General features: G+C 40.3%; 1 protein-coding gene across 2 annotated transcripts in view; it reads left to right on the top strand.

Moving 5' to 3' along the window:
* Nucleotides 1–15,608, top strand: part of Rnf150 (ring finger protein 150) — a 241,446-nt gene that overhangs the window by 152,243 nt on the left and 73,595 nt on the right. For both annotated transcript variants that reach the window (XM_074041195.1, XM_074041196.1), the window contains exons 3-4: nucleotides 8,469–8,540; nucleotides 9,514–9,596. In XM_074041195.1, the coding sequence (XP_073897296.1) occupies nucleotides 8,469–8,540; nucleotides 9,514–9,596 (155 nt within the window). The remainder of the gene's footprint in view (nucleotides 1–8,468; nucleotides 8,541–9,513; nucleotides 9,597–15,608) is intronic.

The raw sequence follows: 15,608 nt of genomic DNA, 5'->3' as shown, positions 1-15,608 counted from the left end.
CCTGATCCCAAATCATAGTTTTTAGGATTTACGGGGATATTTGATATAATGAATTTGAGAAAGAGAAATGTTAAGTGATTTTTTTTGAAGGACACATAGGCAGCTTGGTGATTTCAAGTCAAATGGTTTCTGCCAGACCAAGCTACCTCAGCAGCACTGGGGTGTCGAGGAGCTTTAGGGCTTGATGAGGGTTCCCATTCCCAACTCAGTCATGGCAGTAAAACAAGAAGCTCTTGGCCATTGACCATTGACCATGAGCCCTTTCTGGGTTTAGAAGTGAGGCTCAATTGTTAAATCCTTTTCTAGTACCCAGTGTCCCAACCTCAGGAGGGTACTAAGGATTCATCTCCATTCTACCTATCTCCTGACCTGCCATCTAGTGACCTCTTGAACTTGGATGTAGGACAAGTGCATGACACTCTCTGAGATTCTGAACACCAATGTGCGTAATGGATTGTGCCCCCCCCAACCAGGAGGCATGTGCCTCTCATTTCCCAAATGTGCCATTTTGACTGCCCTGTTCTTATCCTTGTCCTATTGGTGGAAACCTACAAAATGGCCCAGCAAACCCAGCCTATAAGTATTCCTGGCATGTCCATGACAGATAGGTGTGTCTTCTTATGAAGGTCTTGATATCATCTCAGATACAAGGACTGGGTCCCTGTTGTGAAAAACACACAAATCCCAATCTGTGTTAATAGTTACAGAAATGAGCATATTAGCTAAGCCTTTTTGGTTTTCCTAAATATTACTTCTGAGGTTAATCAAGGAAGCCAAACCTGTTTTGATTGGTTTTGTTTTATGTGAGTCCTGGTAATGACACTTAGTGAAGTTTTCTTGAAGGATTTTTTCCCTCCCAGAGTAAATCCTTTTCCTACTGTTTCATGTACAGAGCTCACGTGTCTGTGATCTCTTTTTGCCCATATTGGTGCTCGTGCTATGTTGGAACAAAAGAAGTCATGGAATTTAAAACAAACTTGAACTTCAGAGGGAAAGGGAAAGGTGTATGCTGACTGTCAGCCACGATTGGAGAGTAGGCAGGGAATTGTCTGTCTCCTGAAGAATAAGAACTAAAATTATCCGTGAAACTGCTCTAGAAGAAAGCACCAAGCCCTCAGAGGGATAGGAATGCAAAAGTGCATATTGCACCCATAAAGTATCAGTGAGCTAACTAGCATCGCCTTCCCCTCCCACTAAAAAACAGCCCTGGGGTTTGACCTCACATTGAGAACACACAGCTTTACATCACTTCTCTATGAGGTTCAGTACCACTGTCAAAATAGTCTAATTCTGCATCATGGAAATTGATTAGACTGGCTGTGGAGCATTTCAGTCCTATCAGCCCAGCCTGTGAGGGTCCTTATTATGTTTGAGAGCACACGAGGAAAATGTGTGAGTTACCTCTGGTCACGTGAGTGTCCAGACAACTCCGTTTTCCTTGGCGGAGTCCTTCCCTCACTTACCATGTAAGACCACTTCGTTATTTTTCCACTGGGTGGTGGTGATGATAATTAACACAATTATAAAATACAGTTTTTAGAAAAAGGGGGGCAACTGTGATACAGAGTTATCAAATCAAATGAGATTGGGAGAACACAAACTCAGTTATGGTGCGGTGGGGAACCTTTCTTGCCCATCATAAGAATCGCAGCCAACCTTTGATGACACATGTAAAGTTAAAAAGAGAACAGCATAATTACTTTATTTAAGCAATGTTTTACATGGCACCAGGGCCTTCAGAAATGAAGACCCAAAGACCGAGGGAAAACCATCTTTACTCTTAGGTTAAATGAGGAATAGACAGCCATGTAAATGTGTGATTGAATAGAGGATTCCATCTAATGGTGATAGAGGGGGAGGGGGCAAGACCTGTCTGTCCAGATTCTTCTTGGGTTCTCTGTGCAGCCCCTCTTCCTGCTCTGAAATGAGGGTCTTCAAGGGAGAACAGAGAAAGTGACCTTTCTCAGTTGCACGGCTTGCTTTGGGAGTGAGGGTTCTAGTTTGCATGTCTCACCTGGGAGGAGAGAAATCTGCTTTCTATGACTGACTTCAGGGGAGCAGGAAGAAGCCAGAGAGAGACTGCTTCTGATCTTCCAGTCTCCTTTAGTACAAAGAACTCAGCATGCCAAAACAGCATGCTTGGGGGCTATCATTTTCTCAACCCAGTTCTGTGTTTGGTGCCCTGTGATCCCAGCTTTTGCTTTTGCATGGTTGTTTTTAATTACCTTCTAACATTTCTAACACAGAGGAGATGAAGAGGAAAGTGTCTTATTTTTCCCAGTTTCTTAAATATTTTGAAGATCACTAGTTTATTGTGTCTTGGGTTAAATTGGGACTTGTTGTTATTAGCACCCTTGTTTGCATTTATGTAGGACTTTTTTCTTTTAATATATGGTTTTGTTTTTATTTTCCATGCAACAGTTTATCTTCACTATTGTTGCAAAACCAATAGCTTTTGTAAATATTTTCTTCTACCTATTTATATCAAATAGATGGATAAATCTAACTAGCAAAATGCCTGACTCCTGATAATTTTTAGAAACAGAATGATTATATGTGTTTTGGTTAGAGAACATTCATAGAACCATCTAGGAGAAGGCAGAGGAGTCCCACCCTCAAACAAAAGTCTCACACTGGCCTTCTGTGGCCTCCTTGCCTGTCAGAAGTAGTCCCAAGTTCTCCATTAGCTTCACATTACTCTGTATTCCTGAGAATCAGTGATAGACTTCAGGTTCTGGTGCTAGACTCTCTATTCTGGCTCTGAGTAAGACTCAGTTTGAGCAGGGTCGGTAGTTTCCCTTTCCCTTTGTACTTGGTGCCATTAAAAACCCACACACAGGGCTGGGATGTAGCTCAGTGGTTGAGTTTACCATGTGTGGTAAGCTCAATCCCTAGGACCACCAAAACAAACGGAACAAAACAAAACTCCCAAAGACAGAAGAGGTCAACTAGGAAAGCCAACAACTGCTTTATTTGGGCCTATGTCAGTCACTTTTCACTGCTATGACTTAATCCCTGAGAGACAAAAACCCTGAGAGGACAACTTGAAAAGAGGAAAGATTTATTTTAACTTATGGTTTCAGAGATTTCAGTCCACAGTCAGCTGGCTTCATTGCTATGGGCCTGTGGTGAGGCAGAACAGCATAGCAGCAGGAATGTATGTTGGAGGAGGCTGCTCATATCAGAAAGCAGAGAGGGGGTTAGGGAAAGAGGCTGGGGACAAGATATAAAAGGCACACCTCCAGTGACCTACTTCCTCCAACTCAGCCCTACCTCCTAACAGCCCGCTCAGCAATGAACTCATCAATGAATTGTTGAGGATGAACCATCCTCCTGATCCAATCACCTCTCAACAGCACCACCAACTGGGAACCTTCAACACATGGGCCTAGGGGAGCACTGCATAGCTAAACCATGACAGGACCTGTTTTACACTTCCATGGCAGATTGTATGACAGGCAAGTGCCGCTGCACCATTGAGATGGGCGCTTTTTTCCATTGAGATGGGCGCCTCATGAATTTTTTTGTCTTGGCTGTGCTGGAACCTGGATCCTCCTGATCTCTGCTTCTCAAATAGCTAGTATTGTAGGTGTGAGCCACCAGCACCCAACTGAAAAGTTTTTAAATGTTGACAACGGAACAATTTGTTCTGGATGTGATTTTCATGTCAGTTAAAAAGAGGATATACTGGCAATGCTACATGTAAATGGCTAATGGATGTAGTACATTCCAAAGTTTGGAAAAGTTGGTGGTGCTTTTCCTGATATTTTGTTTTTCCAGAAAAAAGCCCAGTGCTATGTGACCATGTGTGTGTGCATGCATGCACATGTGTCTTTCAGAAGTTGTGTCTGGATCACTTCTTTTGCTCCTCCCAGAGGAGGTTTTCATAGCCTTCATGAGCCACTACCAAAATGCTGTCCTCTTCCTCTTCTAAAGAGGTATGGGTGTATTACATATCTGTAACATATGGAATGAGTCTTGACTCAAGGAACTGTAAGGAAAGGAATTTATTAAGGTATTTTTCAGAATGATGGAGGAAAATAAGTCTTCTTACTTTTGTTACCAGAGCTAAAGGCAAGAGGGAGCCTGTTGTCAGGGAGTCCTAACAAAACAGGTCCAGCCACTCACCCCAGAAATCAAACAGAAAAAGTAATGGTGAAAGGCAGGAAATGAAGCTTTTCAACATAGCTTATTAGAAAAACAATGTGGGTCAAGCATCCACAAGGATGCAGACTTGGGCTCCAGGATTACATAGGGAAAGATTTAAGAAGTCAAGTAGCCTGGTCAAACTGCTCTGATTGGTCCTTATCTCAAGATTGGTTTTGTGAAGCTGGAGGTGGGTGGGAAATCACTTGAGGGGGCAAATTGGTTCCTATTGTGAGGTGATTACTCCTGCATGGGGGCCCAGGCACATCATCCACCTCTAAGGCTCCCTATTCCTGCAGGTGTATGGAAATGACTGAAAACATCCAGTGTGGAGACAGTCAGGCACGCCACTCCAGGGTTCTGGAACTAGACATTGTAAAGACTGGCAGTTGACAATCTATTAATTAGGGTCCCTGCAAATCTTGAAAGCACCTTAGTTACTCTTAACTGGGTGTCTTCAGCCTTGAAGAAGGAGGACAGCTCCTGAAATGATAAACACACCTGTGTGCAGAGGGGTGACAGACCCAAAATTAAGGCAGAGATGTCAAGCTTTTATCCTGCTATCAGTTGTCCACTGGGCATCTGCAGGGCCAAGGGAAGGGACAGTGCTCTCTGCAAAAGCAGTCTCTGAGATGCAGCCATAACTTTGTGAATGAACTGATTTTTTCCAGGCGTCCAGGGAGAAGGGCCTCATAAACGTCATGCTGAAGACCTTATTATTCTCCCTTTTACTCTAGTCTTTCAGTCCATTAATTCTGCTCATTTGGGAAGCCCATCTCCTAAATGACTTTATCCTTTGCTAAACTCCTTCATCCCCTCTAGCCCTAGTCATACGATGCCAGCAATGGAGATCATCTTCCTAATCCCCAACCATTAACTTTCCTGTTTAGCCATAATCCCTGGTACATTAGTGCTGCCTTGCTTTACATCTCCTGAATTGACTTGCTTTTTTTTTTTTTTTCCAACTTCCTTTCAAAGGGCACAGAAAGAGACACTTCCCTGGGGGAAAAAAAGAAGGAGAAAGGGAATATTTTCAAAAGCAAGCCTACTTCTTGTAGCCAAAAAGTAAAATTAAACATAGCCAAAATTTAATCTTTGAATTCACCTTATACACCCACATTTTAAGGACACATATTTCAATTGCTAAACAATTGTTTTACATAAAATTCAATTTTAGAAACATTATTCCTAGCTGGTACAGTGGTTCAGATCTGTAATCCCAACCCCCAGAAGGCCGAGGCAGGAGGATTAAGGTGTGAGGCCTGCCTGTGCTATGTAGCAAGACCCTGTCGTAAAGATAAACAAGTAAGGGGCTGGTGGGAGTGGCTCAAGTAGTAGAGCACCTGCCTAACAAGGATGAGGTCCTGAGTTCAAACCCAAGTTCCACCAAAAAAATAAATAACTATTGATTTTCACTTTACCTGCTTCAATACTTTGATCTCCTTTGGTCATAATCTGTGATCATTGTTTAACAATACTGTTTGCCATTTAATTATTCTCCTCAGTCTTTGAAAAGAGAAATAATTTAAGTGATTGAATTGGATACAAATACTATAAAATACTAATTGAACACAACTGAAAAAATGCCCAAGCTTTCAAAAAGCAAAGCAGTCAACATTTGTTTATCTGGGGTTCGGATTTCTTATTATAAATGTGAAATTTGCAGGTTGGTGGTGTTTCCTCTCTTTACTTAGTAGTCCTTCTTCAGTGCCTTTCCATCCTTGCCACAAGTTCCAGATATCACTATAATTTGTCTGCCAATCTTCCCATTAACTGAATAAATTTCTCAGGTTCTTTCTATGCTAAAAAAAATCTATTGGCTGAATATTTTATTCATGGAATTTCTCCTGGACTAGAAACTACAGAGGACAGGAATTTGGGAGCTATTTTTCAGTAGCATTTTTCTAAGACCCAGAGCTGCGTTTGGCATAGAAGATATGATCAAAAGTACGTGTTGGTTAGGCATGATGGTACATACTTGTAATTCCAGCACTGAGAGGCTGAGAAAGCAAGACTGCAAGTTCAAGGACAGCCTGAGCTACATAGCAAGTTCAAGGCTAACATGAGCTATATAGCAAGACACATCTCAAAAAAATTCTTTTGTTAAGGATTACATGCCAGTTATTGAAGGTAGTTTTATTCTACATGCTGAGGACCCAAAATAAACATCCCCTCCACCCCCAGAGCTTACTTGAGGTGAGTGTAACAGAGATTGATCGTAAAAACAAATACCAAATTTCAAGCGTGAGTGTGCTATAAAAGTACAAAGTGCTATGACGGTTTAGATGAGAGAGATATTGCTGGGAACATCTAGGAAGGCTGTTTGAAGAAGTGACTTGAGCTGGGACTGGATGGTGATTAGTAATGTCTTAGAGGATCTGGAGAGGGAAGGCTCATCATGCTTAGTTCCACCTCAGTTCTTTTCTTTCCCTCTCACTCTCATGTTCCCTTGGGTAGTTACCATTGCAAACTCTTCCTGCTACCTTAGTTTGCCAACTATTAATAGACTTTCATAAATCTCAAGTGTATGTAAGTCTCTTTTTAGTAAACATCCAATACTTACCCTTCAGATAAAAATGCCAGCATTGGGTTGGAGTTGTGGCTCAAGTGGTTGAACACCCACCTAGCTAGCATGAGTTCAAACCTGAATAATGCCAAAAAACATCCAGTATTACTTTAGAAATAACGAATAAAATATCTAAGAGAGAAATGAATTAATTAGGCCAGTATCTCCTTTTCTGCTCATTTACTTTAATTGCTATGTGCTAGGGAAGTGCTACATGATAAATACTTAATATTGTTTAGTTGGCCAACAGGTTGGCTGGTTAGTTGCTTGACTGCATGACTGGTTGGCTGAGTGGTTGGTTGGCTGTTTGACTGATTAGTTGCTGAACAGTTGGTGAGTTGACTAGCTAGTTGGTTGGTTGGTTGGAAGGCCAGATGTTGGATGGTTGCCTCATTGGCTGGTTGATTAACTGGAAAACTGTTTGGTGAATAAAGATGAGGGTGATAGATCAGCTTTGGCATTAAAGTTAATCAAATTTTTATTAAACTTTCACAGACTCTATGATATAGAACAACTTACCAATGCTAACAATTTACTGTCAGTCTCAGTTCTTTCTAAAAAATAGTACTTTTCTCATAGTGCTGTAGTAAAGCTAAAGGTGATATTGCAGATAAAGTTTTAGCAAGGTGCCTCAGACATATTGTGTGTTCACTGTTTCAGAGAGAAGAAAGGAACAGGTATATAGCTCATTGTTAGAACATTTGATTAACATGTGCAAGACCTCGTAGGTTCCATCCCAGATACCACAAGAAAAATAAAATTAAAATTTTTGACACAGAAAGAAAGAAGTATGATTGTTTTTTCCAAACAGAACAAAATTAGTGAAAGCAAACAATTAACCTGTTTTAAACATTAGCCATGTTGATTTTAATTCTTCAAATATGTCGCACTGTAAATACGTGCTATAAAGGCACATCTATTTCAGGCTAGTGGTGCACATGCCAAGAATGGAGAAACAAACATCTAGAAAACACACAGCCACACAAGAAGCCATTTTTCTCCTTGATAGGATAAAAATGTTAATTCTCTTCCTCCCCGTTCTTCCTCATTGCCCTCTTGTAGCACTATTGCTGGGCTCATTAGGTAGTAATTTTCTCTACCAAAAAGGGGGTCTGATAATATTTTTCTTGACATGAGCAGTAGTAGTTACCCAGGTATTTGCTTTGCAATTATTTGATAACCTGAACATGATGTATAATGTATTTTTCCCTATGTACATTCACACTCATGTTTAAAGAAGGTGGATTTGTCATGTGAGAATGTGACTGAATAGGATAGAAAAAGCCAAATTTAAGCTGAGAATTGGTTTATAGGAGTAAATACTCTGATCATAAAAAAGAGGAGATGAAGTCTATTCCAACGACTCCAGATGTGTCAAAGATCCATGTCACAAATTGAGCAGCCAGAGTGGCAAGCTAGAAAGACCTTTTTTTTCCTTTTTCTTTCTTTCTTTCTTTTTCTCTTTCTTTCTCTTTTTGCTTGTTGCTAGAGCAGATGTAACCTACACTGAAGTCACTCTAGGACAGGATCTTTCTATGACACGTGCCACTTCCCTATGACAGGGCTCTTTCATAGTCCTCGACTAGGAGAGCCACTCCGCACAGCCACCACCACCCATCCTTCTGCCTTCATCCTTAACATTCATGCCATACGTGCATGATTTCAGAGACAGCTGCCTTGCCTTATTCAATGCCATTAGAAATGCAGTCAAGAATTACACTTCTTTATTACTAACAAGTAGCATTTGGTTTTTCAGCGCCGACTGGGAGATGCTGCAAAGAAAGCCATCAGCAAACTCCAGGTCAGAACCATCAAGAAGGGTGACAAGGTAACAGCTTCTTTTCTTTGTGGTGAGGATCTAGTCATAGAAGCTCTTGTCTTTTCTGACAGCCAGGGCAGGAAAGAGGGAAGAATGGGAAATGGAAAGGCTCTTTCAAAGTTGTGCTATAAGCATTTGATACATTCTTTTAATTAAATGTTACCTAAAGCAGTTTATAAAAGGACAAAAAATATCATTGGTTAATAAATATGAGAAATAAAAATAAGTGTGCAAGAGAACAGACAAAGCCAGAATGGTAATAGTACACAAGTGCATTACCTGAGAGCTATAACAGAAATGGGCCCTGAGTTTAAGTTGGGATTTTCTATCCGTCAATGCAAAAAAGGAAACAAAACTCAATATTTAAACAATTTTCAACTACCTTATTCCAGTGTCCCACAAGATAAAAACAAACATGACCTCCACCTGATAAAGATTTTCCAGTAATCCTTACAGAAAAGGCTTACATCTGTAGTGTAAACGCAGGAAGGATCTTCTGTCTCTTGAACCCTAGCTCTCAGAACCCCAAAGTCATCGCAGTTGCCCTGGCTGCAGAATGAGTGCGTGAAACTTCCACTGTCCACATGTGCACCAGGTGTTGTCACTAGTCTGAATAATTGATTTTATACACAAATTATGTGCTGTTATTTTTCAACCAAATGAAAACACGATTGACCTTAATGAGATAAAATTCATTTAAAATGATTATACCAAATTTAAAGTTAAAATTTTGGTCATGACTTTTCTCCCCCTCCATCGGAGAAAAACAAAAGTTCAAGGACTATTACACAGAAATAAACTATGAGATCTCAAAAGCGATTTATATACGCAAGAAGATAAAATCTTATACCCGTAATAAATTATTGGCTGGGGGACTCGACCCTGGGACTGCTGTGCACGCTCGCTGCGCGCCAGCTCTCCTGCTGTGTGGGACCCCTGGGACCCGAGGCCAAGGCGGCTCGCCATGCTGCTTCTGTTGCAGGAAACGGAGCCCGACTTTGACAACTGTGCAGTCTGCATCGAAGGCTACAAGCCCAACGACGTGGTCAGGATCCTGCCCTGCAGGTGAGTGGCCACACCTCCTGCTTCTGATTGGCTGGCTGTGTGTGGCGGGGGGCGCTCCCGGGCCCCGCCCTGCTGGCCCAGTGACAATGTTGCCTTTGCCAACAAGCCAAACACACCTTTTCCGGTACCCTTGAACCTTGAAAGGGCTGTGTCAGTTGAAATCGGCAGCATTCTTCTGACCCTTTTTGCATCAAAGGAAGCGATTAACTAGCACCTCACGAGACTGAACGTGGTGTTCTGGGTCCAGGTGTGCGTTTGCTTGAACAGCTCTGTGATGCTCACATTCCGTCCCGACTTTCCCTGCTGGTATTTTCATTGAAATAACAAATCCCTTCAAATATTTTGTGAATGATCATGAAGAGCTCAGCAATCAGAATGTGGCAGGAGTGAGTAAGAAGCGAAAGGCAATTTCAATTCCCGTAACTTTTTACTACAGAAAAACCATGTGACATTCTCTTCCCCAAATAAAATTCTGGGGTCTAGGTGAAAATGGCAGAGTATAGACCTGGGGAAACTCCTCAGGTGGTTCTCCCATATCCCTAATGCTTCTTCCTGATTAAAATTCACTGCAAAGGTGCCAGATTCTCTCGAATTGTTACATTTGAACACTTCAATTACATCAAGTATTTTCAAGTTGTATAAAAGCCATCCTCCTTAATTGAAAATCCTTCTACTATTTTTGCATCCGTGAATATGTCCTAAAAATAAAAATGAAATTATGCCTTGATAAAATGTTCTTCCCTTAGATTGGCTTTAAAAATTGTTAAGAGAATTCAAAAGTGAGTAAAGTAGAAAACTGTGCACCACAAACATATGAAACAATCCATTGGTTCATTTAAACAATGCAAATTGAGGAACCGTTTATTAGAAATACAAAAGGAATAAAATATGGCTTTAGGGTTGGTGTAACAATCTCAATATGATTAAAAATAAAAAAGGACTGAATGCTCAAATAAATGCAGATACTCCCAAGGGCACAGATCATCCTTCAAATGCTCACAGGCAAATTGTTATCAGGAAAAGGGGTAACAGTCCAGTGTGCCCGCTCCCCAGCCTGCAAGGGTGGCCACTGTCCTTAGTTTACCTCCAAAACAAAAACCGTAAATGGGGACTCTACAGACTAGTTTCCTGTGTATGTGGTCACTGTATGTGCATTCTCTCTAGACACCACACTCAGGTCTTACTCAGTGACTTCCAGAAACACTAGCAAGGAAGGGGAGGATGTGAACTACAGGAAATGCATCGGGGTCCCATCTTTCAGTTCCGAAGTATTTTATTAAGGGTTCTGTAAGAAGCAAGTCAGGTGCTTCCCTGTATTTTTCTAAGAGATTATTTAGAGCATTATGAGGGTCCTACTAATAAAAAATATCCACAAGTAACTAAAGTTTAATAGCTGAGAATCCAAAGAACTTTCCAAGTACAATTAACAAAATCTGTTTTTAAAATTATATATGTAATATATACAGATAATATGTACATATCCATATATGTAATATATGTACATACATTATATATATAATATATACATATTTATATATAAAGAGAGAGAAGGCTGGGCATGGTGGCTTGTGCCTATAATCCCAGCCACTCTAGTGGCAGAGATCTGTATTGTTCAAGGCCAATCCCAACAAAAATGTTAGGGAGACCCCCATCTCAACCAACAAACCAGGTGTGATGGTGCACAACCATAAATCCCAGTTACAAAGCACTAGTGGGAGGATCTATGTCTGAGGCCAGCCCTAGGAAAAATGCAAGACCCTACCTGAAAACTAACTAAAGCAAAAAAGAGCCGGGAGCATGGCTTAAATGGTAAAGCATTTGCCTAGCCAGCACTATCAAAATTATATATATATATAATATATATATATATATATATATATATATATATATACACACACACACATATATGTATGTATATATGTAGATGTGTATATATGCATGTACACATGGCATTGCTTTAGCTCTGCAATTCATACAGTGTGGAGTAATTGTCACTGAAAGCTCTGTAAAGAGTGAATTCCATGTTACTACATAACACTGCTGGAGGCTGCCTAACAGTCAAGCCATGGTTGTGTCACAACTTCATTTACCATGTCCTGTTTCGGAACATTTGGCTGATTCTAGTTTCTAATTATGACAATTACATTGCTTTAGCAATGTTTCCATTTTCATGTTAGTCCAGACCTCCTTTTAGTATAATTTTTTTTACAAATATTATTCATGAAAAATTATATTTTCATATTGACCATGGAAATTACCACTTTGAGAATGTCAGTCTCCTTCTTTTCCAAATGATTTTAGTTCTCAGTTCAGTCCTGATTCTTTTCACTTCAAGCTCCTTACTGGTCATGTATTTTTATTTCTTTATTGTGGATGCTGCTTTATTAATAGCAAAATACAGCATTACCAAGCATAGGTTAGATTAATTACTGCCTGATCTCATAGTGGTCACACACAGACACTCTTCAGATAGTTCATGCATTTCTTTACCATGCTGATTTTAAGATATTTTTCTGCCTGTCGCTGGTTTCTGCCAGGTGGTTTGCACTAATGGATGTTATCCAACACAGGCAGTGGCATTTGCTTTCTGCTGAATAATTTCCTCTGGGGTATCATTAAACTTTTGCCCCTGTGAGCACATAGACTCACTTTCCTATTATTTCCAGGCTGACTCATCCACAGAACTCTTTGCATCTCTGTTTCAAAAAATGCCCTGTCCCTTCTCTAATGCTTTGTTCTGTGGCTTCATAACTACAGACCTACTAGGTGCACCTTCACTGTTACCATTAAGGATGTGTTTCTAAGTCACCCACGCGTGAATTTGTACCATGACTTTTTCAAAATCATTTCATTGTTTCTCTCTTCCTGAGAACCCTGCACAAATGATAAATTAGCAAATGTATTCTCCTCTTTTATTTATTGACAAGCTGATTTTCTAAAAGGGAAGTCACCCACATATACAGTCTACGTTTTCTCCCCCACATTCTTTTTTATCTGGTCCTTCCCTAGCATATGAAGACGAGGTTCCTTTAGTTTGAGCTGGATGCGTGTACACAATGTGAGGGACAGACCTACAGACCTATGTAGGTCCACAGAGCACATCACCGTCAGACAGGTCTAACTTTTGTAGTTTGGGTTTGGACATATTACATCATTAAGACCTTTTCAAGAAACTTTGGTTTTGCTACGTCATACACATGCCAAAATATGCATGATGCTGTGTCTTGGATGATTTTTAGTAATAAAAGATATTTTATCAAAGCTTTATTGTCTTTTCCCTTGTCTGGAGAATAGGTTGGGCTCTCTGATTCTTCATGGCTTTTATTTTGTGGTGTCCCTACTTGATGCTCAACAATTGTTCATATCAGCCCATTTCAGTGCCCAATTTCAAACACACAACTTCTCAGAAAGAATAGAACTCCTTACGCAAGCCAAAGTCCATCCATGTTTGCCAGCTGTAAAAGCAAACAATGTATGTATTCTTTCTCTATAAACTGTTTTCCGTCTCTAATTTATCACTGTAGCATTATCACTAACTCATGAGGATATAAGTTCCTATTGTCTCTTCCTTTGGTCTGGCAAAGTCTCCACAACTGAGGGGAAAACTTAGAACCCTCTTTCTTTAATAAGCAGATTCGCATAACAAACTTTTTTATCATGTTTTCTTTGGAATAACATATTTTAAAGCCACCGTGTGCCAGGAATAGTAGGAATTTTATGGTAACTGTAAGACATGAAATAGATAAATGACACGGTCCACACTCTCTAAAGGAAATGGCCTGCTGGGAAAGGCAGGAATTCCAATAAATAATCAAGATTCAGAATGATGTGTGTACCAATAATAACAAAATGTATACAAAATAGGTGGAGCTAATATCAGGCATAAGGAAATTAAGAAAGGTTCCATAGAAAAAGCAGTCTCTTCAGATTTTTCAAACCATGCTTTCATTTGTCCTTTACATTGTCATTACAGAAAATTTGTAAAATGGATAAAATATTTAATTATCTCACTCCCTCATCCAGGTAACTGCAACTAACATTGTCGTATATTTGCTTCCTTTTATTTCTTATGCCCATTTCTGCAAGTTAGGGTTTATTGTCACCATTATTTAACACCCTGTCCTTTTTACCTGTAGTTACAAGGATCTGCCAGAAGTAGCACTAGATTATTTGTGGCTCCTTTTGACCTTTTGGCCCTGGGATGCTGTGTTTATGCAGAACTCTCTCTAGAAGGGGCTTTTCATGACCCATCCAGAATTTCCTGCTGAGGTAAAGCAGAAATGTGTCCTGGACCCTTGAGCTTACTTCTTAATAATCCAGTGAGGAACTGTTCACAATCCACCATCCCACATGCTATGGAGGACAGATGAAAGTAGTTTCTTGGGCATCGATGTACTGTTTGCTTCTGTGACCTGTAAAGGCAATGCATCCTGCTGACTTACTATTATGAGAGTTGAGCTACAATTAACATTTTCTAAAACTCCAGCTGTTACCTTTGCTGGATGCTCCCCAACTTTTACCTGATTCACAAATCACTTCCTGTGGTTACAGATTGTAAACAGGGTTTCCTGGAGGGAAGCAGGGACTGTAAGAAGCAGCACTGGTCAGTGCTGCCTAGAGATTAATCAGAGCTCTTTTCACCATGGATGAAGCAGGGGAAGTGGTAGAATATAGTAGGCAAGTAACAACACCTACCCTGAAATCCCTCCATGCTGAAAGTGGACTGCAGCTGTTCAGCATCCCAACACTGAAACCATTGCCCAGGGGACTGGAAGGAGGGAAACCGCCATGTCTGCTCTGGGAACAGTCACCAGTTCCACAGGCCCAGGGTCTGTTAGGCTTCTTTCCACAACAGGACATCAGTTTTGCCTGAGTGAGATCACCTGTGAGATCACTCTAGAACAGATTCCTAGGTTTGTTTGAAAGTATACACAACATAAAATGTACCTTTGGGCCATCTTCAAGTGTGTGGTGCAGTGACATTAAGTCGAGTCACATTTCTGTGCAGTTGTCACCACTGTCCATCCTCAGAGCCTCTTCATCTTTCTAAACTGAATTCTGAACCCTCTGAACAGTAACAACATCTCCCAGTCTGGATGTTTCTGTATGCTTTGTTTTTAATTTAAGTTTGACTTTTATTATCCCGAAATGTCAGTTATGGAACTCAAATTTGGATTTAAGAGTCTAATTTAGGTTGACTGACTAAAAAGTGGTTTTTATAGACTCTAAACCTGACAACAAGTGAAAATTCTAGATATGTCTGATATTATTATTATTGCAATACTAAGCTATTACCATTAGCATTACTATTCACACAATTATGCTAACACCCTTGCTAATGTCATTTTCTGGCCTTCTTCAGTAGCCTCTCACTAATCTCCTTCCTTCTACCTTTGACCTTTAATTATTTATTCTGATAAGTCTACTTTTAATTATCAAACTAGAGTTGCCGGACTCCAGGTACTTTTTCAGCAAGTGCATAAAAGATTTGGCTAGAGCTGGACATGGTAGCTCACACCTGTAGGGTTCATAGCAAGACCCTGGCTCAAACAAAACTCAACAAAACAAAATGCCAGGCGTGGTGGTGCATGCCTGGAACCCAGCTCCTCAGGAGGTGGAGTTAGGAGGATCATGGCTCTAGGCCAGCCTGGGCAAAAACATGAGAACTTACCTGAAAACAAAACTAAAAAGCAGCAAAAGGATTGGGGACCTGGCTCAAGCAGTAGAGCAGAAAGCAATGATCTCAAGCCCCAGTACTGTCAAAAAAAAAAAAGTGAGTAGTAAAATTATTCTTTGGGAAGATTAATTGAAATGTAATCCAGTACTTCTAGCTATCTAAAAATGTACTCCTGTAACAAGGTAATTCATTAAAAAAAAAAAAAACCTAAAAACATGCAGTACCTCACATGTGTTCCCCACTGGAGAACTGAGTTACTTTGGGAACAACTGTCAGAAGCTATTGAAGGGAACTCACCATTGTGTCTTTGAAAAACTTGGGATCTGTTCTCTGAC

Source organism: Castor canadensis, chromosome 9 (assembly GCF_047511655.1).
Source record: "Castor canadensis chromosome 9, mCasCan1.hap1v2, whole genome shotgun sequence".
In the NCBI taxonomy this organism is placed as follows: Eukaryota; Metazoa; Chordata; class Mammalia; order Rodentia; family Castoridae; genus Castor; species Castor canadensis.
The sequence above is the reverse complement of the archived record's forward strand: the minus strand, read 5'-3'. Positions and strand labels throughout refer to the sequence as shown.